The sequence below is a fragment of the Haemorhous mexicanus genome, chromosome 1, assembly GCF_027477595.1.
Source record: "Haemorhous mexicanus isolate bHaeMex1 chromosome 1, bHaeMex1.pri, whole genome shotgun sequence".
NCBI lineage: Eukaryota > Metazoa > Chordata > Aves > Passeriformes > Fringillidae > Haemorhous > Haemorhous mexicanus.
This window is the reverse complement of record NC_082341.1, coordinates 2,665,607-2,692,021: the sequence shown is the minus strand read 5'-3', so window position 1 is coordinate 2,692,021 and position 26,415 is coordinate 2,665,607. Positions and strand designations below refer to the sequence as shown.

General features: G+C 46.2%; 1 protein-coding gene across 9 annotated transcripts in view; it reads right to left on the bottom strand.

Annotated features, from left to right (window-relative positions):
• Nucleotides 1-26,415, bottom strand: part of OBSCN (obscurin, cytoskeletal calmodulin and titin-interacting RhoGEF) — a 186,256-nt gene that overhangs the window by 7,595 nt on the left and 152,246 nt on the right. For 6 of the 9 annotated variants that reach the window (XM_059838258.1, XM_059838293.1, XM_059838304.1 and 3 more), the window contains 19 exons: nt 19,872-20,132; nt 17,117-17,240; nt 16,659-16,792; nt 16,163-16,275; nt 14,345-14,513; nt 13,567-13,648; nt 12,890-13,090; nt 12,316-12,376; nt 11,605-11,682; nt 11,315-11,487; nt 10,736-10,762; nt 10,296-10,448; nt 9,535-9,580; nt 9,025-9,102; nt 4,571-8,150; nt 3,887-4,012; nt 2,604-2,714; nt 2,327-2,494; nt 1,761-1,883 (listed from right to left, as the gene is read on the bottom strand). In XM_059838258.1, the coding sequence (XP_059694241.1) occupies nt 1,761-1,883; nt 2,327-2,494; nt 2,604-2,714; nt 3,887-4,012; nt 4,571-8,150; nt 9,025-9,102; nt 9,535-9,580; nt 10,296-10,448; nt 10,736-10,762; nt 11,315-11,487; nt 11,605-11,682; nt 12,316-12,376; nt 12,890-13,090; nt 13,567-13,648; nt 14,345-14,513; nt 16,163-16,275; nt 16,659-16,792; nt 17,117-17,240; nt 19,872-20,132 (5,808 nt within the window). Of the gene's footprint in view, nt 1-1,760; nt 1,884-2,326; nt 2,495-2,603; nt 2,715-3,886; nt 4,013-4,570; nt 8,151-9,024; nt 9,103-9,534; nt 9,581-10,295; nt 10,449-10,735; nt 10,763-11,314; nt 11,488-11,604; nt 11,683-12,315; nt 12,377-12,889; nt 13,091-13,566; nt 13,649-14,344; nt 14,514-16,162; nt 16,276-16,658; nt 16,793-17,116; nt 17,241-19,871; nt 20,133-22,118; nt 26,379-26,415 lie in introns of those variants that run through there. The other 3 variants (XM_059838268.1, XM_059838276.1, XM_059838320.1) reach the window with 3 other exon arrangements.

Below are 26,415 nucleotides of genomic sequence, written 5' to 3'. Positions count from 1 at the left end.
ATGAAACTCAGATGATTTCTCATGGAACTGGAATTCTAAGTGCATTCTGGACTCATTGTTCATGGGACTAAGTTAGGAAGGAAAAAATGCACAGCAAACATTTAATCAGCATTCCTCCCACATGGTGTGCCCCCTGTTTTGCTGCTGTGCTCAAGGCTGAACCCAACTCCCTGCAACTCCCTGAGATTAAACCCATCCTTCCATGCAAATAAAATCTGGCAAAGAGCCTCAAACCATTGGATAAGCAGCAATTCCCCATCCAAACCCAAGGTATCAATGATTTTACAGGTTAGTGGCTGTTTGTGCAAGAAGGAGCAGATAGAGCTTAGAAATAGAGAAAAATATGTGCAGAAACAGCACAAAAAAGTCTGTTTTCAAATAATGGGTAAAAAAAGAAATTTATTCCTGGTTATCCTAATCCTCCTGTGTTCAGGAGAGCAGGATTTTGCAAGTTCCTGCAAAATCCACAGAACACAGTGGAAAATTGTAGATGCTGTTTCCCATTTTCCTTCCTAATTGGAAGAACTTGTGTTTGTATCCTCCCCAAAATGTCTCCTGCAGTTGTGTCAAAAGGAATAAGGATAAAGAAAGTGGTGTTGGAGGGAAAGTGACTCACACCAGCTCCAGAGGGAAAGGGCAGAGAGCTGCTGCCCATGCTAATCCAGAAGGGAGGGATCGTGTGTGTGTTTGTTTGTTTGTTTGTTTGGAGAATTAAGCGAAGGAACAGGGAGCAGCAGAATCCAGGCTGTGTTTGTGTGGCTGCAGCAGGAATTGCTATCAGACATCACACTCATAATAACAACAGCAAATCCACCCCAAGAGGGACAGAACAGCCTTGGGGATTTGATACAAAGCTTTTGTAACTAAACAGGAAAACATCCACTTTTGACAAGGGCAGATGGTGACAGGATGAGTGGGAAGGGCTTTAAACTGTGAGAGACTTAGATTAAATGTCAGGAAGAATTTATTATTCAGAGGGTGCTGAGGCCCTGGCACAGGGTGCCCAGAGAAGCTGTGGCTGCCCCTGGATCCCTGGAAGTGCCCAAGGCCAGGCTGGATGGGGCTTGGAGCAGCCTGGGACAGTGGGAGGTGTCCCTGCCATGGCAGGAGGGCTGGAATTCGATGGTTTTTAAGATGCCTTCCAACCCAAACCATTCCATGATTAAATGATCCACTGACTTTCACCAGCCTCTGGACCAAGCCTCAAAAGAGAATATCAAAGGGGTGATGCAGTTTTGTCAGACTTTGGTTATCTTGTCCTGGCTCTTTGCCCTAAGCTTCCTCCATAGTCAATGGAAAAAGAAAGCACAGCTGTTCAGCAGAGGACAAATTGTCTGTTTGATAAATGATTTTTCTCCAAGACTATACAGAAAGCCTGAGCCTGGGATGATGTTGTTTCATTAGTGTCTAATTTTGTCAGATTACTCAGAGCTCCTGTCAGACCAGGAATTTTCTCCTGTAGCTGCTCACTTTTTGGTTGTAGCTTCCACACAGCCTCCTTTGATTCACACTTTAGCAAAGCCTTGAGACCTATGAATATGCAAATTCATTGAAACCTATGAATATGCAAATTCCAGGTTGATTTAACCAGCACAACCCCTAACTTTTAGATTGTTAAATGATAGCTGTATGAATCCCATTCCTAACTGTAAACTGGGGAGTTAAATCAGGCTGTTTCTGAATAACAATAAAATTTCCAGCTTGTAAAGAGATCTTACAAACCAAGATGTTCCTTGCAAAGCAACAGGACAGCCCTTTACCTTCAGTCTTGCACTGGACAGTGTAGTGGACAGGGGTGTTGGTTTCCACAGGTTTCCAAACCACCTGTACTCCATCCTTGTAGACCTCCACGATGTCAGGGGGTGGAGGGCTGGGGGGAACCTCTGTGGAGAAGAGGCACAAACCCCATGAGTGTTAATAGCAGCACTGCTGTGATACAAAACTCTACACCCTGCATGTCTCAGCTGCAGATATATTATTTATATTATATATATATATATATATATATATATATATATATATATATATAGTATGTGTATGTTTTTTATGTATGCATACATATACAGACAGCTAGTGGAACAGCAATTTTGCCATCCCTAATTTAAAGTCAGTACTAAGATTTTGTCTTGGAGTGGCTCTTAATCCAGGAGAGAAAATAAAGAGTGAAGAAGAGGGAATGAACCCTGCACAGGCTGTGGACCACAGCAAGGGAGAGATCTTCTTTTGCACCCATGTGCAGAAATCTCAGCTCAAAGATACTGATAAGTTACATTTTTGGGGGCAGAAATACTTAAATACCAATTTCTGTAGCTACTCATTCTCTCACCTGCTTTTCTTATGACACAAGAGGTGGATGCTGAGCCCAGAGAGTTTGTGGCCACGCAGGTGTAAATACCAAAATCCTCAGCATTAACAGAGAGAATCGTTAACAGCTGGAAGTGTTTGAGCGTGGAGGAGATGAGGATCCGGCTGCTGCCCTGGACAGGTGTCCCATCTGGAAAGCAGGAGATGGGGGACATAAGTACCCTGCAAATTATACCAAGGTGTACTTTTCAGGCCCTGTCCTGAGGGTCAGGGGCTCTCTGGAGGGATGGCAGTGTCACCTCTGAACCAGCTGATGTGCAGGGAGGAGTGAGCTGCAGTCCGGCACGAGAGCGTCACGCACTGTCCGGCGGCCGCAGCCTGGTCCGTGAGCTCCTCAGTGAACGACGGGGCTGCAGAGAGGAGGCAAAGGGGGGATTCAGGATGGCCTGGATGGAGAGCTTGGTGGAAAACAAATCCCTGCAGGACATCAGAGAGCTCTTTTAATGGGGTCAAGAACCTTTCTGGTTCATGGTGTCCCATTCCTTTGACCACCATTTGGAGAATCCTCCTGTTACAGAGCACAGAGGTGAAGGAACCCTGTTCACCCATGGGTATGACAGACCAGATGGACCTTGGAAAATCCATGGGGAATATCTGCATTGCCCAGCCCTGGTACAAAAACAAATCCCTGCAGGACATCAGAGAGCATTTTTAATGGTGTCAAGAACTTTTCTGGTTCATGGTGTCCCATTCCTTTGACCACATTTGGAGAATCCCCCGGGCACAGAGCACACAGCTGAAGGAACCCTGTTCAGCCATGGGTGTAGTGTGACAGATCCAGATAAATCTTGGAAAATCCATGGGGAATATCTGCATTGCCCAGCCCTGGTACAGCTAAAGCAGCAGAACAGCTCAGAGGAGAGAGAGACCCTGTCACAGCAAGGGTTTTCCTCAGGCCGAACCTAAATGTGGGGACAAAACTGAATTATGGAATTTCAAGGATGAGGGTATCAAATAGGACAAGAGGAAATGGCCTGCAGTTGCCCCAAGGGAGGTTGTTTGGATATTAGGGAAAATATCTTCATGGAAAGTTTTATCAAGGACTGGAGGAGGATGCCCAGGGAGTCACCATCCCTGGAGGGATTTAACAGATGTGTGATGCTTGGGAATGTGGTTTCGTGGTGGCCTTGGCAGTGCTGGGGTAATGGCTGGACTCAGTAAACTTAGAGGTCTTTTCAAACTAAATGATTCTATGATCAAGACAACACAAGAGAGAAGAAGATGGAAAGATGGAAATTGAAGAAGAAAAAACCCTGTAGAGCATCAAATCTGCTCCTATCTCCATGGGAAAGAGGGAACTCGGGTTTTCTTCTGTGTTTCTCCACAGTGGCTAGGGGCTGCCAGCTTCCCACAGCTGCCCTTCCCAGTGTTTGTCTGGGCTCTGCTAAATGCTGGGACAGTAATGTGACCTCAGAAAATGCTCCTGATGGAGCCAAGGGGAAACTTGCCAGGGATGAAACAATTCTTTCCTGAATCACCCTCTGAGGGTAAAACAAACCAATGACTCCTGCCACAGCAATACCTTTCTCCTTTGGGATGAGGCTTGGTAGCTTGAATGAAGGGAGTGCTGATTTCCTCTTCAGAGATCCTTCAGCCCCTATTAACAGCTCCTTTTCTGCTGCCTCACTTCCCAGCTCACCAAACTCTGCTGTGAGAAAGGATGAGAAGTCATTCAAGGCCATCCTTCTCCCCATGGCATCTGTCTGCAGTGACAGTTCTGCCTTCACACATAAATAGTCACAGGTTCCCTTATTAACCAGCCTTTGATTAACAGGGAAGTCTGTGGCAGCTGTTGCAAACAGAACAGTGTCCTGGAGAACAGGGACTATCCAGGGATGGCAGAGAAGAAAGGACAGACCCCCGTGTCCAGTAACCAGGGTGACTTCAGCTTCTCCCAGTCACTTTAACCACGGTCAGATGACAACAGCAGCAAGGAAAGCATCACCCAGCCCTGGTCTGCTTCTGTGCAACCTCAAACAGGGAATTTGAGCCCCTTCCATCAGTGGACTAACCCAGCTGGCTCTGCACTAAAGCCAGCCAGTAACAGAGACCTGATGGTGGAGACTGCTGAATTCAGAACCTGCCATGGCCAGATTTGCAATTCCAGTCTAACCACAGCTTCAAACATGCTGGGGAAAAAAAGGGCAGCTGTAGCAGAGCCCAATTATGGCAGCAAATCTGTGAAGGAACCGGGGGAAATAATTACCTTCCTCTGGCTCAGGAGATGTCTTTCCTTTTAGGATTCTTGAAATGTGGGCAACAGAAGCTTTTACTTTCTTCTTCAGACTCTGCTCCACTGACTGCTCCACTGAATGAGACCTTGCATATGGCTTAAAGAGTCCAGGCTTGCTGTGGAAGGAGCTTTTTTGCTTCCCACTGGAGTCCTTTTGCGAGCTATACATTTCTTTATGGCTCTCTGCCCCTTTCCCCATGGCTAATAAGTTAGCTGCCTTTGAATCCTCGGATATTTCCAAACGGTTCTTCCTGTTCTTGTCTTCCTGTTCCCTGATGCACAGTCTTTTATCCTTATGGAGATGTCCTGCAGGAGGGGACCTTGCCCTTTCACGAAGAAACATGAACCGTCTAGGAACTGGTTTTGGTGAAGGCTTCTTATAACTCAGAAACTCAAATGGGAAATAAACAATGTCATATAAATCCGAGAAATTCAAATAGGCTGGCTCCACTTCTGAGATGTCAAATTTTTGGGGCCCGCTGCCATGACTGGGTGTTTCATCTGACAGGTCTTTGATTTTCACCAAAGAAACTTCTGGGTGTTTGCCAGTGTCCTTGATCACTGGCACGTGGATGTGTCTTCTTGCAGTGTCCAAGCTCTCTGTGGAGGAAAGGCTCTCTGGGCTGGAAGGGGAGGTCTCAAATGCCAAGTCCTCCAGGTGCTCACATTCATGAGGAACTGTCTGTGCTCCCTGCTCTTCCAGGACTCCTGGCTCCTCACTTACAGCAAGGCAGGGTTCTGCAAGGTCATCCTGCTCAGCGACTTCTCCTCTTCCACCCTGTTGGACAGAAGGGAAGGAGGTATCCATGTGTGCTTGGCTGCCTTTGTAGGACATCTCTCTGTGAGGAGAAATGTGCCTCTTGCTTCCCTTCTCTCCAGAAACTGACTCTGCCCAAACATTCATCTCCTCAGAGAGGGAAACCATCTCATCCACCAAGCCCTCCAGCACAGCAGACTCCTCGTCACTGTAAAAAGAAGATCTGTGGTGTGACAGCTCCTGGCCATGATGATCCCTGCGGAGCACTGGTGGGGCAGCTTTTCCAGCATCACATCTTCCACTTTCTAAGGCAGTGCCTCCACCCTCACCATAACCCTCTGGATATTCCTCATATATCAGTTCATAGGCTGAAGCTGGAGCAATTTCTGGTTGTGAAGCAGTTAATGCACCTGAACTGCCACTCTCCAGACCATCCGAAATCCCAGCCCTGTGCTGCTCAAGCACCCCATGTCCAGTCTTGGGGAGAGGAGCAGCCACAGCTTGTCCAGCTGCTTGGCTTCCACTTGCTGTCACAACAGATCTCATCTCCCTGTGAACTGACACCTCTGTGTGTTCTTGGTTTTCACCCTCCCAGACCTGAGGGAGGGCAGTGCTTTGGGAGGACTCAGCTCTGGCTGGGTGTCTGCTCTCCAGACCAGCAGGCTCTGAGCCATGGCCTTCAGGAAACTTCTGGGGTTCAGCTCCTTCATGGGCCAAACTGGAAACAACCCCTGTGACAGCTGAGCTTTTACTCCTCAGAGCAGCAAGTTTCTCCTTGCTGAGAGCCTGCTGTGCTCCATCAGAGACCAGAGCTGGCACTGATCCTGGTGGTGGGATTTTGGGAACAGCGAGCTGCTCTCCCTTCAGGATGGCTGCTGCTGTGTCTAAGTGAACAGGAGCCTTCTTGTGTGCTTGGCTTTCATCACTGTGGCCTGATGGTGGAGTGATTCCTGTAACAGCTGCTTCTGCATCTTCCAGGACAGCAGATCTCACATCTTTATGGGTCTTCAGCTTCTGAGGAGCACCTTCACCAGCTGTGAGGGTACCTGGCTGTCTGCCCAGCGTGACAGTAGCTGCTGGAACACTTTTCCCAGGAATTTCCTCACTTTTGTCTTTACATACTGGAAGTGATTCAGTTTCTGTTTGTTCTGTTGGAGCAGCAGAGCTTTCATGCTCCATGAGTTCAGGTTCAGCAGTGCCACGAGCAGAAGTCTTTTCATCTGAATGTTTCTGCCTTTTGTCTTTCCAAGGTGAGGCTGGGGCTGTCCTTTTGACAAGCAAGCTTCCACCTGTTAGATCTGGGTGGGTGTAGGTGGGAGCAGATTCCTGAGGCAGACACACACCTCCCTCACTTGGAGGGGATGACTTTGGGGTGGTTTGTGACTGTGTGAGGGTTGAAATGAACTCTTTGCCCTCCTGAAAAGCAGAGTCAGAGGCACGGCCAGAGGCAGATTTACCGTCTGTGCTCTCGTGTTTTGGAGCTGATGGTGCTGTTACATCTGAGCACTGGGCAGTTGGAATGGGGCTTTTGCCCTCCAAACATTCAACGTCCTCCTCAATCTCGGTGGCTTTTGACTTCTTCAGTAAACGCTTCCTATTCTCACTCCTGTGAGGTGACACTGGAAGTCCCTCTACCTGTTGTATAAGAGCAGGTGGGCACCCATTCCCCTCACAGTGTGTGGAGGGAGAGGGTTTCTCTCCTGAGCAATCCTTGCTGGCTCTCCTGGTGTCCCCTTGCTCTGCCGTGCCCGCAGAACATCCCTTGCCAGGCCCTGCGGAAACGTCGCAGTGATCGCTGCCTTCAGGGCAGCTTTCCTGGGATAACACATCACAGTCCTCCTCCAAAATCTCTTGTTCCCTCAGGGATCTGGAGGCTCTCAGTCTGTAGTCATCCAGGGAGCGGCTGCGGCTGCCACCAGCGATGGCAGGGTGTGGGGGCTTCCTGGCCGTGTCAAACGATGCGGATTTGGTCAAGGATCCCAGCAGACCTTCTTTGCGATCATCTCCTTCTTCTTCTTCTTCTTCCAGTTCAAACTGCTCAAGGAGAGGTTCACGGAGGCCACTGAGGGGCACCTTTGAGTACCCAGCCTTCCGGAAAGTCCTCCTGGCTCTGTCCAGGTGCCTTCTGAACTCCCTGCCTGGTGACGAAGGCGGCCTTGCCGGCAGCTCCGTTGCTTGGCTGTAGAAGGTGCTTTTAATGACACTCTGCCTGGGAACACAGGCAGATGGCTTCTCTGCCCCGTCCCCTGCCTCTCCACCTCTGTCCTTTTCAGATAAAGGTGTGTCTGGTTTTTCTTTCTGATGCACAAGTGATGTGCTTTCCATGGAAGCCCTCAGGGATGAAGGCTCAGCAGCACCACTTTTTTGGGATGGCTCTCCCCGAAGGCTGGGAAGGAGCCTCTCCTCTTTCTCCTGTAAGACACTTGCCATGAGCTCTTTGCTTTCTGTGGGTGATCTATCCCCCACCTCAGCTTTCATTGAAGCATATTTCCTCCTCATGGGTTTTACTGGTGGGATGGAGCTTTTGGAGTGCTCCCATTCACTTGCACGTTTCAGAGGCTCGGGGTGGCTCGGGGCATCAAATACGGGCAAGTGCAGTTCAGGGGTGGAGCCAAAGTGCCTCTTTTTGGGGAAATTCGAGTTCTCGTTGTCTGAAGAGGAGCCACTGGTGCTGGATGAAGTGCTTTCCTCAATGAGGTGTCGGGAGATGGCCAGGGAGCTGTTGTCGTGGGTCCTTTCCAGGATTTCTGGGATGGACCTCATCACCAGGATGGATTTGTAGCACATCAGGGAGCGCTGAGAAGGAAACACAACACAGCAGAAGGAGATGGGAACGTGGTGGGAGTATGGAAAGCAAACACACCAAAATGAGCTCCTGCACCCCTAAATACCATACCCATGAGTTTGATTAGGCACTGCCACCCTCTGCACCTGTCACCAATCCAGGCCTCATTTTCTCTCCAAATCTTCCTCTTCACTGACATGACATTAAATTGGCTTTAGGGAACACACTTGCGTTGGTGACCGGGAGGAAACAGGACTCTGTTTGAGATTTCCAAAGTCAATCTGGCCACTCAAAACAGATGGAAAGGAGTTTTTGATGGAAAACATCAGATGAGAGACTCGCTGGAGTAAATGGCTTTAAATCCTTTTACTGCAATACAACCTACAGTGACTTAGGCCAGCAGAAAACCTACCAAGTGTAGGAGATGGGATTCCTCTGCTCTAAATTCTGCCATGAGGGGCATCTCAGTTGAAGCTGGGCCTCTCCTTCCAGCCAGCAGAGAGAAACTAGCATGTTCTGAAGGCAATCAATCCAATTATTTGAGAGAACTTCAGGAAAAGAGACATTTTCTTGGCACCTGTCTGTAATTCAGCTCTGATTGCAAAGGCAGCTGAGGGCACCCAACTTAAACACAACCTTGTGTCTTACAGGCTCCTGCATGGGTTTCCAGGCAGTAAAAGCCTGGATAATTAATTCCTGACATTTACATCTCTCCTGGGCTTTTTCCCAACTCCCAGCTACACTCAGATCTCTGCTGAGCTCGCTGTCCTAGCCCAAAAATTTTTCAAATGTTCAGATATTAAATCATCAGTTATAATATTAAATTATTCAGCAATTAAAAATAGATATAACTAAACAGAGTCAACACAGATTAGGGCAACTCACCTGCCACTTGCTCCGAGCCACAATGAATTTGAGCTGTTTGGTGTTAATGAAATGAGCTGCTTCAAGAGGGATGTTGTGCTGCCAGGTGGAATGAGAGGAAAACCACTGGTTAAAAAAATCCTGATTTCATTTCTTGAGGCGTTTTTGTGGTTTTTTTTTTGTTTTTTTTTTTTTTAGAATTCTCTCTTTACACAATTGTTTAATTTAGGAAAGTTACAGTAGATCAAATGCTGCAGTTCTTTCATAGTTAAATTGCAGACAAAATCAGCTTTTCAGTGATTAAATCAAGCCCTGTTCAATACCTGTCATTAAATCCTTTTTGCTGTTGTTAATTTTTAACTGTTTTCCTTAGTGATTTAAGGCTTTGGAATACAAACTTTGGTCTTGCAAGGCCAGTTTCCTTTCTGTACTGATGTGACAGAACAAGAGGGAATGGCCTCAGGTTGCACCAAGGAGGTTTAGATTGGATATTGTGGAAAATTGACTAATAAAGGACCAGGACAAACTTACCATGAACCATTTGTGGGAGAGACAGTCCAAAGCACTTGGCCTGGATCTGGTAAGAAAACAGATTGAATTTGAGTAGGAAATCCCCTCCAACAGCAATCACAGATCTTCCTGAAGGTGCTGCTGCATGCTGACACCCGTGTACACTCAGGGCTGTGGCCTTGGGATGCTGATTTGGAGCACAGAAGCCAAAAAACACACAACAGCTTCCAACTCAAGGTTTCCTTCCCCTGAGGGGAAAACATCCTCCTTTTTCAGTCTGACACTCCCCACAGATGCTCAGGAAGAGCTCCTGGCTCTTTGCAGAGCTCAAGAATGTCCAGAGCAGCTCTGAGAGTGCCTTTGCCTCTTCAGGGGGCCAGAATGAAAACAGCTTCGGCAGCAGGCAGAGTGAGTAGGAATGAAATTAAAATCAAATGCCTGTAAATATGCCTTAAAGCCAATTTTTGTACTTGAAGTTGCTTAATGAATGTGGTCAATGTTATTTAATTCCCTCCATACCAGTCTGTGCTCTTCCCACTCGTCTGTGTCATTCCAGAAACTCCTCAGCCTGGAGGAGGCAAAGACATCACCACACCAGGGAGAGGCCAATTTGGCAAATATCTGAGTTGTGGGTTGGGTAATGGGGAATAATGAGGAAGAATTGGGGAAAAATGCAGCACATCTCACTCAGCTTTCTACTTTCCAAACCAAATGATGGGCTGGGACGTGCCTGCTGAGACACCAACAGCTCTGCACAGAGGGAGGCACAGGAGGGCACTCACTTGGGCTGCTGCTGCAGGATCCCTTTCATGAAGTCCTTTGCATCTTCACTCAAGTGAACAACATCAGGAATGGTCCATGAAATTTCCCCGTTCTGGATATTTAGGAGAGTTTTCCTGTCGTTCTCCCCAGCAAATGGAGACTTGCACGTGAGGCTTATTTATTGAACACCACAAAATGAAAGGAGACAGGTTTTAGGTTTCTGTTTTCTGTTCAAATGACAGAAGCACAAATGCTTACATGGGGTTTTTAAATACTTGAGGGGCTCCGTGCCTGGGACCTGCAATGTTTGTGAGGAGCAACCAGGAGATGAGGAAACCACCAAATAAATTGTCCTTATTATGGAAGGACTGAATGCTCCACTCAAATCCCTCACTTGAAAGTGCTGGAGGGCTCTGATGGACAAAGGCTTATTGAGGGAATGTTTCCAAGATTTATTTACCTTAAATAGGTGATGACTCCGACAGCCCTGAGAAGAGAGAGAACACAAATGTCACTTTTGTCACTATTTTTCCATCCTTCTCAAGCCCCTCTTCCTGCCACTAGACACCCTGACACAGCAAGATCACCTTCTCCTCACCTTTCAATAATAATAAATCCCAAAAGCTATTGGTTTTTTCCATTCATTTCCCCCTTTCAATATTTTTTTAATTATTCTCAAGCAATCCTTAATTTTTAAAGCACAGATAGAGGAAAAGACTCAAAATAATTCCTTTTTTAACCTTTTTTTTTTTTTTTTTGCCTTTTCTAGAAAGCTCTTTAGGATTATTTCTTCTAGTTGCTGCCTGGAATAGAGATCATCTCCTCTAAGATGCTCCTTTGCATTAATTAGCAGTCAGAGTTCAATTATGGCTGAAAAAAATTAGAAGGAGCTTTAAAAGAGCCTTGATGGCTTTTGGATTGTCAGCGTTCACTTTCAGTTTCCTGTGTTATAATCACTGCTCCATTTACTAATTAACAGCTAATGGAAATTCAGGCCATTGAGGGCCTGGAGAAGCTTTTTGGGAAAATGAGAGATTACCAGATATCAGTTGCTTTTGACACTGGTGACTGGGAAACAATTTCTGGGGCAACAAACTCTGGAGAGCCGTATTTGCTGTACTGGGGCTGCACGGGTGTGATCCTCTGGGCAAACCCAAAGTCACAGATCTTCAGGTCTTCCCTCTCAGGATAAACCATGAGGATGTTCAGTGGCTGTTGAATGAAAAATAAATAAAAGGGGAATTTTTTCTTGAGAGCAGGGAGTGTTTTCAGTTGCAAGAATAATTCAGAGAACACCCAATCCCTGGCCAACACGTCATTGCTGATTACCTTGATGTCCAAATGAAGGATGTTGTTGTCATGAAGATATTTGATTCCTTCCAAAATTTGCTTGATGTACAGTTTGACCTGAGAATTGAGCCCATTATTAAACAATTAATAAATAAGCAATTATTAAACAGGGAGAGTAAATGGGAGAGTCCCTGATTTCACCAAGATTTGATCTTTAAAGGTCCCTCCCTGTCCAAACCATTCTATGATGTTTCCCTCATAATTTCTAAAAAAAAAAATTATTTTACCAATAAATATTGGACACCTAGCTACTAGATGAGAGATGTGAAACATTTTGAACTTTTAGCACCAAGGATGTAAAAAAAAATCTCTTAGAAACCATAATTTCATCTTTTCTTTTAAAGACAGAAATGAAGTAGATAGAATACAGTTACAGGGGGATAAAGTGGTACTAAGTAAGTGGAGATAGGCGCTCCAGATGACAGATAGCAAAGAAATTATTAACAAGAGAGCAAATATCATCTTTTTTTTTTTTTTTTTTTTTTTCTGAATGCAATCCTGGTGGTCAACCCCCCTGGCTGTTTGTAGTTATTCCCCAAAGAAACCCAGCTAGCAATGAAAATTGCCAGGAGCACATTGTAAAGGCTGATTCTGCTGTGATGGATTGTCACTGATTCAGAGACATTTCTCATAGTCCAAAAGGAAAATGCAGAAAGAACCAACTCTGGGTTGGTTCAAATGAGAAATTACCTCAGCTTCAGTGACCACGCTCTTCTTGAATAAACGGTCCAGGAGCTCTTCATTGGAGCATCTGACAGTGGCATTAAGGGACAACAGAAGCACATGGAAAAGCTTATTTTGACTCTGGAACTTCCTCCATCCAGCCAACAGCAGAGTTCACGAGGTGATCTCAGGCTATGGGATCATCATGAAAGCCTCTGCTGCAGCAGAGACTGGGCTGGTCTAAACCTGGTGTCACTTCTGCTAAAATCTGCCTGTTGATTTTGGGGTTTTTGTTGTGCATTTCCCTCATGCTCACTTGGACTGGATCAGAGCTCGTAACTTCCAGATGTTACAAAAAACTAATTTTGGTGCTTAGTGGCTCATTCACACTTGTATATACAAGTCTGATTTTTCTCAGCCAGCAGAAGCTGATGACTGTAGTGGAGCTCTCACAGAGCTGTGCTGTCCTGCACTGCACAGAAGAATTGTGTGTGCCCTTTTCTCTCAGGAAAAAAAAAATTATTAATTACTTAGATATTTAATAAATGAGCTCTACTCAGTACTCCCCAGCCTCTTCAGCCAACTGCACAGAAAAGGATACAACTCCAGAATCAAAATCAGTGTTTTTCGTGTTTCAAACTCATCCAGGAGCCTGGTGATTCTGTCGTGGGACAGAGAGGCAAGAATATCCCTCTCTTGATGAGCTCTAGACTTGGTTTTGCTCCGCAGAGGGATGAATTTGGCAGCACAGGACACCCTGTTCCCTTTGTGCACCACCCGTTTCACGAAGCTGAAGCAGCCCCTGTGCAGGAATCAAAGGACAATCCCCGATCAGACCCGGGCAGAGATTTCCCCCCAGCCTGGCCTTTGACAGCTCCCTGCTGCTCCGTGCTTCAGTTCTCCAGCACAGAAACTCATTTTGCTGTGTGTGAGGTGTTGTTGCCCTCTCCTGGCTGTCTCCAAAGGGAAGCAACGTGTTCCCATCAAGGGAAAAGCTGTTGCAGCTGATGCAGGCTCGTGCTGGTGCTCCTGCATCCCTTGCACAGACCAGATGTGACAGGCTTGGGATGCTCCTGTTGCCAAGAGGCCACATCCAGGCACTCATCTGTGAGCCTTTGGATGTTTTTTCTGGTTGGAGCTGCCCCAGCACACCTTGGAGTGACATCCCACTTCTGCCTTTATTTCCAGCTTCTCAGGACCCACCTCTGCCTCAGCAGCTCAGATGGGCAGTGAGATATTCCCTGGCAGTGATGCTGTAGAGTTGGAAAATTCACTTACCTCCCAATCTCCTGCTTAACCTCATAATGGGAGTGGAGCTTTCTCCTGGTGGCCACTTTCTTTCCTTCTTGGTCTTTCTTAGCTTTGGAAATGAAGAAAAACAAAAGGGTAAATACTCAGACAACAATGCCTTGCTAATAGTGTGAAAAGTTGTTACAGGACAATTTAGGCAGGAAAAATTAGAGGGGTCTTCTAAACTTCTAAGGAGAATTAAGTGGAGTTGTTTGATAAGAATGTGTCAAAATGAATTTTGGGGTTCCCCAGAGGAGTGGCTGCCCCATCCCTGGAAGTGTAAAGGTTGGACGGGGTTTGGAGGAACCTGGGATAGTAGAAGGTGTCCCTGCCCATGGCAGGGGGCTGGAATTAGAGCATCTTTAAGGTTCTTTCCAACTCAAACCATTTTGGGATTTTGTGATTTGGTTTTATCCTGGCTCCTGCCGTACTGGCCATATATAAATGCTACACAGGAACACAGAACACATTCCATACAGGTACCAGAACATGACTGCAACAAATTACACATTGCCATGGCAGTGGAGGCAACTCCTGTTGCTGAGAGGGTGGCATTGCCCTCACAGGAGAGAGGGTGGCATTGCCCTCACAGGAGAGAGGGTGGCATTGCCCTCACAGGTGAGAGGGTGGCATTGCCCTCCCAGGTGACAGGGTGACACTGCCCTCACAGGAAAGAGGGTGGCATTGCCCTCCCAGGTGACAGGGTGGCATTACCCTCACAGGAAAGAGGGTGGCATTGCCCTCACAGGTGACAGGGTGGCATTACCTTCACGTACGACGAGCTCTGCTTTGCACAAAACCTCCCCTCCTGCATTTTTGGCAACACAGGTATAAACACCACCATCTTCCAGGGCAGCATTGTCCACAATTAAGAAATATGTTGTTCCTTCCTTCCCCTGATGGACTCTGTCACTCTCTGTCAGCAGTGAAGTGCCCTGAGGGAAGGAAATGACATTTTGGAACTGGAAAAGCCAAGATGGAACAGATGTTTCTGCTCTTCTGATGCCTGAAGTTTTAGCTTTTATATTTTCAGGTTCTGTGCTGCTTTAGTGTGTGGGGCTGAGCTTCACATCAGGGCATGGTGAGCTCTGTGCACAGAGCAGGGAGACAAAACAATTCCTGCTCCAGCTGGGCACCAAGGACAAATGAGCCAAATCTCAGCCCAGGAGCACAAACCCCGTGGGCTGGAGAGAGAAAAACAAGCAGGGTGGGAGTGCCTGGGCTAAAGCTGGGCTGGGACAATGAACTGCAAGGTGCAAATGGAGCAGAGCTGATGCCAGGGAGAGACCCCGGGAGCGCTCGTGCATTTTGGGGCCATTTTGGGTCATCTTGGGTGCAGCCCTGGCTGGGCTCTGCTGCTGCCCAAGGTGCATCCATGGAGGAGATCCTTGGAATAAATCCCTGCTTTATTCTTTAGCTCTGCCCAGCCTCTGCTCTAGCTCAGCCTGCACAAGGCATCACTTCAAAAGCAAGATATGGGAACAGAGCTACAGCACAGACTGTTTGTGTGAGCACACCTCATGGAGAAAATGCTGCTCAGGGGAGTGGTGGAATCACCATCCCTGGAAGTGTTCAGGAAACAACTGGATGTCAACCAGACAAGGTAGTATTCTGTCAGATGATGGACTCAGTGATCTTGGAAGTCTTTCCAACCTTAATGGTTTTGTGATTCTGGTTTTTTGCTAAGAAGAAAGGGGCAGGATGGAGTGTGTGTGATAAAGAGCAGATTGTGAGTGTTTGCAAAAGGTCCCTATGACAGTAAAATGTGAGATAAAAAATATATAATAATATGTACATATATGTGTATAATACCATAAATAGGAAGTGATGCAATCCTGTTTTCCCACATAAAATCTCAGTTTCTGAGGTTTTCCATATTAAACTGTAACAAAAATTTAAGTTAGAGTAAATAACTCCACAGCAGCACCAGCTCAGTGCTTGGTGGGATTTAAAAGGTATCAGATACAAGAAATTATTGGGGAAGAAGTGAAGGATAAGACACAAAGCATCATTTGATAAATGCTTGATTTGCCCATGGTGTGGCACTATTTGGTCCATCGTCATCAGTGTCCTCTGTAAGAGCTTCCAGATGAGAATTGACAGCAGATTGGGGCTCTTCAGCCTGAAAGGGAAGCTCTAGCAAGATATAACAACAATGTTGTAAGGAATAATAAATAATTTCTCTCCCTACTATGGCATATTCATTGTCCTTAGTCACACTGATTTGTTGCAGGAAAGATACAGAGCCTGGAAGTCACACTGACAATTGGGATAAGCCACTCAATCCCATTCCTGCCCCAGACTGCAGCACACATCTCAGTGGCACTCAGGTAGAAACAATTTCTCTTCCTGCTCTTTTTGGTCCCCAAAACCATCCCTGTATCACCCTCTCTGCAGGGTGACACGGTGACAACACAGGGAGGGATGCACAGGTGCTGCTCCAGTGGGAACAGCTGGTTCCACACACTCTGCAGACATGATCCAGAGTCAGTGGGAGAGGTGTGGGAGGAAAGAGCAGAAGAAATTCCCCGTGGAATTGTGCACTACAGTCCTCACTCTCAGCCAGAGAAGAGTCTGCACTCACCTTGAACCACAAAACTGTGGGCTGAGGGGTTCCTTCAATGACTGCCTGGAATTTGGCACGTTCCCCAGAGTTCACCTGCACATCCTCTATTGTCACTTGCATGTAGGGAGGACCTGGTGAGAAAAGAGCATTTGTTGCATGCACAGCACTGCAGCATCTTTCCCAGTGTGCTGACAGAGGTGGAGTCACTCAATGGGATTTATAGGACAGGTCATTTAGGATGCAACAGCAGTTTAAAGTCAAATCAAGAGGTATAACAGCAATGTATTTGGGGTTATTCATGCTGACATTACTTTTAGGCTTCTTATCTTCACACTTAATTATTATTTTTTGTTTAATAAACAGTTACCACTCAAAAAATTTTTTTTTTAAAAATTTAAAAAATTAATTTAAAAATTTTAAATTAAAAAAAAAAAAAAACAGTTGGGAGTTGTTACCAAAAGAGAAGACAGTGAGAATCATGGGACTGGGAAAGGGAAACAGGGTTTGGTCTTACTTGTTGGAGTCTTCTCCTCAGTCTTATACACACGAGTTCTTTCTGTGGTCTCAATGTAAACTTCACTGTGCACGTCCCAGACCACGTCTCCTTCTCTCCTGTACCAGCCTCCTGCCCCTGCATCTGGGGATGTTCTTTCAAGAAACCCAAGAGAAAAGATCATGGCATAGCCACATACAAGAGGTGCAGGATCACACCCTGCCATTGATCTGTTTAACCAGCAGACAAAGAGTTATTTGCTTAAAATTAATGCAGGAAGAACTTTGGTTTGGCGGGGGGGGATTAATTTCTCTCCAACACTTTTTTTGCCCTTCTTTGACAAAGCATTGTCACCAGGATTCTGAAAATAATGACAAACCTACAAGAAACTGTTTGGATCCACCACAGAGGACTTGCTTTTCTTGCACCAAAGTCAGAAATCCAGGTGGATATCCTGGATAATGGAGGTGGGTACTCACCTGTCGATGGGAACAGTGCGTTCCCCAGTGCTTTCCCCTCCAGCAGCCTCCTCTTCCCTGGAAGGAGCAGGGCTGGGCTTTGGCACCCCTGGTTCTTTAGCTGGAACCTCCCTCTGTGCTTTGGCTGGCAGCAGAAATTGGCCAAGTTAGACATGCCACCCGTGAGACCACAGCCAAAACCCAGAGCCAACCTCTGGAGCCACCTCTGGGGTGCCTCGTGCCAGAACTGAGCCCACCTGACCTCAGCTGGGTGCAGCCACTGAAGGTTACAGGAGAGTTTGGCACTTTTGCAAAAAGCACATGAAACAAAGGGCTTGGGCAGCACCAGAGTGGTGGCACTTGGCTGACTGGGCTAAACTGACTGCTCTGTAAGGAAATGCACACAGACAAAGGTGGAAGGCAGCTGGTAGGGACAGGGAAATCCAGGTGAGCTGGAAGGATAGTGTGGGTTCACACAGCCTTTGTGGGACATAATTTAACCATGTCTGAGTTCCAGCTCATGGCTGTGAGGAAGTCATGGAATCACAGAAGCATCCAGGTTGAAAAGGACCTTTAAAAACAAGTCCAGCCATGAACCCAGCACTGCCAAGTCCAGACCTGAAATGGATTCCAGGGAATAACCCAGTCTTAGCTTAGTCCACATGAATTCTTCCATTCAGCTTTGTGTAAGAGCAGTTTTTGACTCACTGCTGTGATCACAGACAGCACCAGGGACATGAGTGAGCTCACATCCATGTGAGCTGTGGTCAGAGCAGGTCCTGGCTGAGGATATTTACAGAATTCCCAGAATGACCATGTTGGAAGAGACCTTCAAGGTCATCGAGTCCAATCCAGCCTCAACAGCTCAACTGAACCCTGGCACCCAGTGCCACATCCAGGCTTTGTTAAACACACCCAGGGATGGGGACTCCACCCCCTCCCCAGGCAGCCATTCCAGAACTTTATCACTCTTTCTGTGACAAACGTTTTCCTGCTATCCAACCTGTATTTCCCTTGGTGCAGCTCCAGGCTGTGTGCTCTGGTTGTGTCAGAGCTGCCTGGAGAAAGAGCCCAATATCAATATGATTGATATGGAGCTAATATGGACTCTTACAGAGGACCTGGTGATGTTTAAGCATCAGCATTGCTGCACCTCCACTGGAAAATGTCTTTGTTCAGCTCTGAGTTACAAGAGAACAAGGTCTGGCACATGGGGCTTGATGAAACCAAAAAATGGTGCAGCTTGATGGCCGTTTCAGTTATTTTTCTTCTTTTAATATTAATTATTTTATCGGATAGAGATTCAAAATCTGGTTTGATCTCACATTCCAGAAGTACCTGATTGTCTTTTGATATTGACCATTGGAATTATGTGCTGACATAAAGTGCATCATCTCCTTTTTCATTTAAGGACAAAAAGTTAAATCCAGAGGAGTCTTCCACCCAGCAGGTAGGAATATTTTTGGGAGCACTCTAGGGGTGTTTGGTGCTGGCTGGTTTTGGAAAAGAACAGCTTTTTCTAGAAATCACATAAAACAGCTCCATTGGGGTGGAAAACATGGTTATTCAAGGATTTACTGGATCAGAGATCCCAGGTTGTGGGATTGTGCTGTCCTATCACCAGCACTATTGAAATATTTACCTCCTTTTTATTTGAGGCATGTGAACATAGAGAGGGGTGTCAAGTCTCCATCTGATTAAAATAATTCCCATACCAGGTTTAGTTTAGCACAGATGAAAGACCTGCCAAACCATCTCATTCCTTGTTGTATTTTCTCTTTAGCTGTGACTGAGGAAATAATGTTAGGTGACATTTTACTTAGGATTTTTGAGTCATCCCACTTCACCAGAGGATTATTTCCAAAGATGATTTGTGACTAGAAAGGAAAAAAGGTTTGAAAGCCCTGACATATTTTTATGCTGTTATTTTGGGTCTGATTCCATGAACAGCTTTTATTCTTGCTAAGTAAGAATATTTATTTTTTTAAGGAATTATCTGGAGTTTGAGGGCTGAAGGTTACTTGGCGTTGTCCTTTGAGTTAACAGTGGTGGAGAACAATTATTCTGAATTGACACAGAGACAGCTTAGACAAGTGCTTATGGCAGAAGCAGAGGAAGAGTGGAAGGGTTGTCACTCATCCATGATTTTTTAAAACAACAGAAAGACAAAATAATTGTTCTGCTGGCAAGACACAGCCACATACACAGCTGGTTTTAGTCACTCAGAAGCTGCAAGGAGTCTGTCCAGGCTCCAGGGTCAGTGAAATGCTGGTGAACTTGAGGCACCCAGCCATCTGGAAGTCTCTGACAGGTGGTTTAGGACATTAAAGACATTTCCAGATTGTTTATAGCGAACAATAAAATAAAGAAACCTTCCTTACCCACTCCACCAAATCAAAACCCAAATTATTCTCTGAATGTCAAGGAGGGATCTCACCCCACCTTCTCCCCCAAAAGTACTTGAAGCAAAACCAGGGGAAAAGCCCAAAGGTGGAAAAGATCCCCCATGCCTTAATTTTGGGCAGGTGATGAACCAAACTCTATTTCAGCCATGGTTTTCAAACACCTCCTGCTTCCAGAAAGATCTGCCCCAAACTTAGATCTGGCCTAACCCCAACCCACCCTCCATGGTCTGAATGCCCTCTCTGTTAATCTTCATCTGCTCAAAACACAACGACACAGAAAAACGAGCTTAAAAACATCATTACTGGCATGCTCAGTATTTTTCTGTCTCCCAACTCCCGGGGGACATCTCCCAGCTTCACAGCAAACCTACCATGGCCTCCAGCAGTCTGGGTTTGGGTGCTGGCTTCATGAACCACCACAGAGGGCCCGGCTGCTGCCCCTGGGGGCTCTGAGGGAGCAGAGCCAGGAGGGACAAGGCCAAGGCCACCATCTGCTCTCATGCCTGGGGGAAGAGTCACCAGCAGTGACGCCGAGTCCAGCAGCTTTCTCAGGGCTGTCTTGATCTCCTTGTCAGCGCGCTGCAGCGACGCCTGCACAGAAGTCTCCGTCTCTGACTGGGGGGAACTCATTCCTACAGACAAGAACAACAGCTTTTCTCTCTTCAGGGCAAAAAGGAAAGCAGCAGCACCATCTGACCCATGGAAATATCTGCCACCTTCTCCTAGAGAAGGGAGTTGATGGAGAAATGCTCATTCCAGCAAGAGGGAGTGTAGCTGAGGGTTAAAATAAGAGGGCTGGCAGAAAATGCTTTGGAAAGTTGTGTCTCAGCAGGCTGGGGACACTGTGCCACCTGTGTGAACACCTGGCTGGTTCCCAGACAGTGGAACAAAGGATCCATCTCCCAGCTCAACCTGACATTGGCTGGTCTGTCAGAAATACCTTTTTTAATCCTAGAGTCACAGAATATCCTCAACGGGAAGGGATCCACAAGGATCATCCAGTCCAGCTCCCAGCCCTGCACAGCCACCCCAACAATCCCAGCCTGTTCCTGGGAGTGTTATCCAAACACTCCTGGAGCTCTGGCAGCTTTGGGACTGTGCCCATTCCCTGGGGAGCCTGGGCAGTGCCCAGCACCCTCTGGGGAAGAACCAGCCACTGGGTGAGACCATGAAATGAACCCATAGCACTGATACAGACCCTACATGAAGGAAGATGTTATCTCACAGGCAAGGAAAAGGAGTGAACAGGAATCAGCCTCATGAGTGACTCTGGAGAAGGGCAGGGGAATGAAGGGAGGGCTGTTCTTTCTCATCAAAGTCTGGCAGAAAATCCACTCCTTGCTCTAGGGTGATGTGTTTGTCCTGCTTCACAATGCCTGAATATTTCTGATGGCTTGGGATGGGATCACAGACTGTAGGAGCTCATCTCACCCAATCTCCTGCCTGATAAACCTCCCACAAATCCTGAAAAGGCACAACAAAGGGATGGATGTACCTAGGGAAGCCCCCATGTAATCATGAGGACAGAGAAAATGCAGGTCAGGTTAAGACAATGATCACGTTCATGATGCAGATGCTCACCAATCGAGAGAGAAAACTCAAATCATCACATGGTTTGAGAAAAAAAAACAAACCATTTGGAATAAACAGCTCTGACTTGTTTAATGTCATTGACATTAATGAGCATGCCCTGTAGGGGTTTTGATTCTGTTCTTTTCCTTGCCTCAAGAAAGTCAATTCCCATTATAGACCTGAGAAAATGAAGTTAAAGGCTATGTGTGGATGAAGACCTCTCACTTGATTTTTCTTTTCAATGATCATGATGGTGACAAAATATTTATTTCCTGAATCTGACCATGGGAAAAAAGCAAGATTGTCTCACATGATGTCCCAGACTGCCCATCAGTGTTCATCAGCACTGGGCTGGCTGGAAGACATTAAATATTTTCCTAGAGAAAGACCTGGATTCTCTGGTGTTCCTGCTGTGATTTCTGCCAGCTGGTGCTGTCCTGTGAACTGGGCAGCTGCCAATGAGTGAAATGATTGGAAAGGCATGAAACATTCAGTTAGGAAATATATCCCCAGGTGTATAGATATAGATCTAGAGGTTATATACAATCACTGATCTCTTCCACGCTCTAACAACATTCCCTCCCTGCCCAAGGGACACTACACCACCTCCTTCTTTTGCACAGTGATTCAGGCTGAGGAACTTTAATATCCCCCAAGATACACAGACCTAACAAACACCACAAGGATGATGCCCTGTGATGGACAACCTCTTTCCCACCTCTAAAATCTCAGCCTTGAGCTTTTCCACCCTACAACTTCAGCCCATCCCCAGGAACTCAAGACTGACACATCTTTTGAAGCTCCAGTTCGGTCTCAGAGAAGGACCCAAGAGGATGTGAATCATTCAAGATTCCTGAGCTGGAAATATCCCTAAAACTGGATTTTTTCACTTCAATGTTCCTGAAACTGTCCATAAAAAAGGAGCCAGAGCCCAACTGCATTAATATTCTTGGACTGCAACCCAGTTCCTGCTGAAGTCAGCAGGAGAAGAGGATGAGCTGATGGAATATCAAGTGCTGTAACAAAGAACACAGAAGCCCAACAAGTCCAGTGACAGCTGATGCAAGACATTTATTGATTTAAACCCAGCATCTAACAGCATATCTTGCACTTGACTTTTTTTTGTAGTTTTTTTTTTCTTTTTTGTATCTCAAGCAAACTGAAGTTTCCACTTTATTAATACCCATTTACCTCCAGGAATTCCAGTAAAACATTCACTGTATTAAAATCTTTCATACAGCTGCATCTTTTCATCTACAGGAAATAAATCCCCACACAGCTCATTAGTTATCTACACAGTTTAATCACTTACAAGCATAATTTTTAACCTCTAGGAAAATATTTTGAAATTATACGTTAAGTTTTCATAAACCTTTCACTTTTTGAACAAAGCCCTGCATAGGATTTTAAAAATTCCCTTCAATTGATTCTCTTTTGCTTAAATATCAAAAGAAAATGTAAACAGATGTTAATTGCTTTGTGCTAATGAATCAAAGTATAATTATTTCTTTTATGACCATCTGAAGTGCAGCCTTAGAGATTCTTTAGAAAAACCTGAGTGTCGACCACACCAGGAGGAAACCTCCACATTCCTTTTCACATCCTCATCATCTTTTGTTTGAATATTACATTTTTGGAAGACAATCACAGGGCAAAATCTTTTCTCAGCAGTATCTTCATGAATCTGAATAAAATCCACTTCCTTCTGTGGAATTATTCAAGATTGATACTGGAATAACTGTGATCAGAATCAGGCTCAAAATAAAAGAAATATTTCCAGCTTTGAAAGCATTTCCCTGTTGTGTGTGTGTTACTCTCCAATGTACAGTGCAATATATGAAAAAAGCACTAATATATATATCCATCGTATTGCTTCATTATAAAACAAACAGTATAAACCAAGGAGATGTTATAAAAAATGGGATAGTACCATAAAGGAAGCTTGATTTCCTTCACCACTGGAAAAGCATCCTATATCATGAAGGTAGTGCACACGACATCCTGAGTGGATGTTGAAAGTGAAAGGCTGTGAAATCAATATGTTCATTTTAGTCAGCACAAGGTGCAGCTGCAGAATGAAAAAAAAAACTTTTCTACAAGCACCTTTTGTGAATTAATTCCCTGTTGGCAGGAATATTGCCTCCAAAACAAGCTCCTCAATATCAGCTGGCTGGGAAACCCTGAGCCAACATCATCCATTCCTTCCCAAGGCAGAAACTCCCTCCACCCTCTCTCCTCATGCTGCTTAGAAATTCAGCTGTGCCTGAGCGTTTCTGGTTTCCCTAAACCCCAAATGAACACTTCTACAGAGCTCAGCTGGGACAGGGTGTGGGGACTTTTCACCCCACGTCTCTGTCACCAGGGAGGGCCAGTGCAGGGTCCTGCTGAGATCAGTGAGCTCCATCTGACTCCAACTGGCACCAAGATTTGGGCCTGGGAGCTCCTCTCTTTTCAGAGCAGCTTGTTGGAGGTCTGGGCTACATCCATTTATTTTTGGTGAAGCCAACAGGGATGGGCTGTGCTCAGTGCACCCCAGCCTCCCCCTCATGCAGCATTCCTGCTGGAAAGCTCCAGAGGAACCCCACAGTCAATCCCTCTCGGAGGCATCTCGACTTTCCTGGTTACAGTAAAATGATGCAATTGCAACTGGCAGCCCAATATATTTGGAACAGATCTATGTTTCAACTGAATAGTTATGGTAAAGCTCTTTTTTCTCTCTTTTTTTAAAATTTAATCAGTCTTTGTGCTCCTGCTGCTTTGCCATAGCTCAGTGGTAAATTCCTCTTATCACATATAGGGGACATCATGGATTAATCTGTTAGCAGGAATGTTTCACCACTGGCACATTCAGGAGAACAAATCCTCATCCAGTCATATTTATTGGCAAAGACTACATCTGTGGTCCTCTGAAGACCACATTTGTGGTTCTTTGTACTTGTTAATGTTTGATTGCAGATACAGAAATTATTTTGTGCAGCACATTAATCTTTCAGTGCATGTTAACTGAATTATATTTCAAAAGATATGGTTTATAAATCCACCACACTAGAATGCAGAATAATGAAACCTACATTATCAGACAACTAGGAAGTGGACTTGAAAATATCAGTCATTTATAAAAGACAGTCTTTTTCACTTAAAGCAGAAGAGAACAACAAAACTCTTGCTTCCTCACAACAGTGGGACTCTCCCCACCGACTAGAGTCAAACTGGGATTTCAACCAAAAAAATGCCTGAGCAGCCCTTTGAATCCCTGGTATATGTAATATCTACTGTATATCTCATGATATGGCAGAAGGCTAAAAAAATGCAACCAGACTGTGCATCTTGAAAGGTTTATGAAGAAATTTTGGTAGAGCTAATTGGTGTCACAAGTGTAGAGCAGAGTCAAAGCACAGTGAAGCTTCATGACCTTTGGGCCCACACGGTGACAGGAGACACCCCCTGTCCTGGGCTACTGAAGGATGCTGAAAAGCTTAGATACTTTCACCTCCTTGCCACACCAAAAACTGGCACATGAAAAAATTATTAAGTTCATGGACAAAAAACCCCCACACTTCTTCATCTATATTTCTGTCATAGGTAGAAGAATCAGGCTTTTCCTAAACCTCCCATCACTGCTCCACTATGGAATGATACATGTTCACCTAGATCAAAGCTTTTAAAGTTACAAACTGTTCTGACAGACTGTTCCCTTTAAGACTGGAAAAGCTTGACACATCATATTTAAATACATTCCCTTGTAATCTTTGCCTCCCATTCCCCTCTCCTACAACAATTCTGATATATTTAGTTTTTTTTTTAACATAAAGCTGCTTTTTTTGGTGTTAAAAATCACGCTTGTGTCCGCTCAGCTCTGGGAGAGGTCTTCTGTGCTGATGTGCAAGGTGACAGGCTCGCCAACAGTCCCGTAGCTGAGGGTTCTGGTGGAAACTTCAGTTTTGAAGCTGGACTGCCCGTTGTCTGCGGATCGCTGGACCTCGGTGCAGAACGAGGGCTTCACCGTGAAGGAGGGGCCGGGAGGCGCCGCGCGGGCGTCGCTCATGCGGAAGGAGATGTTGGAGGGGCCCGAGGGCTGCACGCCAGCCACCCTAGATGCTGACAGGAACACGGCCCCGGGGACGTGCTCCTCATACTGGCTGAAGAACCTCTGCCTGGGCTCGGGCACCACGGGCCTGACCAGGCTCAGCAGCACTGGCTTGCCGATGGTGGGCTCGTTGATCTCCGTCTGCAGCACGGAGATCTCGCAGGGCTTCTCCGCCGTGGGTTTCTGATCCTCACACCTGTAGGTCTCACCTTCCTGAGGGACGTAATCCTCCAGGTCCTCCAGAGTTAAGAGTTTGCCGTTGTGGGTTAAAATCTTGCGGTCCCGGGTGCTGATGTCGTCGGTGTGTGGCTCCTCTGGCTCGTCCACGATGACATTGTCCTCTTCGGGAAGGATGTCCTGTATTACTTCAGGCACCTCCTCTCCAACAGGCCAAGACACATCCACTTCATCGAGCCCTTCCTTATCCTCTGGACTCACTGGGGTGAACAGAACTTGGTGTTGGTCTCCAGCAGCTGTCCCAAAACTGAAGACCAAAGGCTCGCCCCCGCAGGCGAGCAGAGGGGAGGCGGTGCCTGACCCGCAGTCAGCACGTGGCTCCTGAGGGCAGCTCTTTCCTTCAGTCCCATAATCCATAAATGAATCACTTCCTAATTGTTCGGAGCCACACGGGGAGTTTCTCTCTTCGCTGCTGACTTGAGGTCCTTCCTGCTCGGTCGTATACACCAGAGGCTGGATGTCACCTTCAGAGAGCCCCTCATTGGGCAGAGACTTTGACTGTTCCACCAATTTATTGTTGGAGTTGTTTGTGTTTGGATCATCTTCTGGGGAGCGCTTCGGCCTTGAGCTGGGAAAAGTGAACGTTAACACCCCTGACTCATCTTTTTCTTGTTTTACTGGGGAAGAACCTCTTTTCCTTGTGGGCTTTGGTGACTTTTTCACCTTGAATTCAATTATTTCTTCCACTTCGACCCACTTGGGCTTTTTCTCTTCCACTATGCTCTCCACAACGACGTCTCTCGCCGCTGCCCCTTGCATGTCCTCGTGTTCTGTGACATACAGCCTGGGAACAGCAGCAGACTTTGGTGCTGCCTCCTGGTCGTGTCTGTGGACAGGCTGCCTGATCTTGGAGACATAAACCGGCTCTGGAGCCGGCTCCGCCCGCGGGGAGCGGGAAGGAGAATGACCTGAAGGGGAACGTGCAGGAGAAACCCTTCCCCTTTGTCTTGGGCTCTTCACCACCGTGGTTATGGTCTCCTCTCTGGTGGCAGAAAGGGGTGGAGTTGGCGGGAAGATGA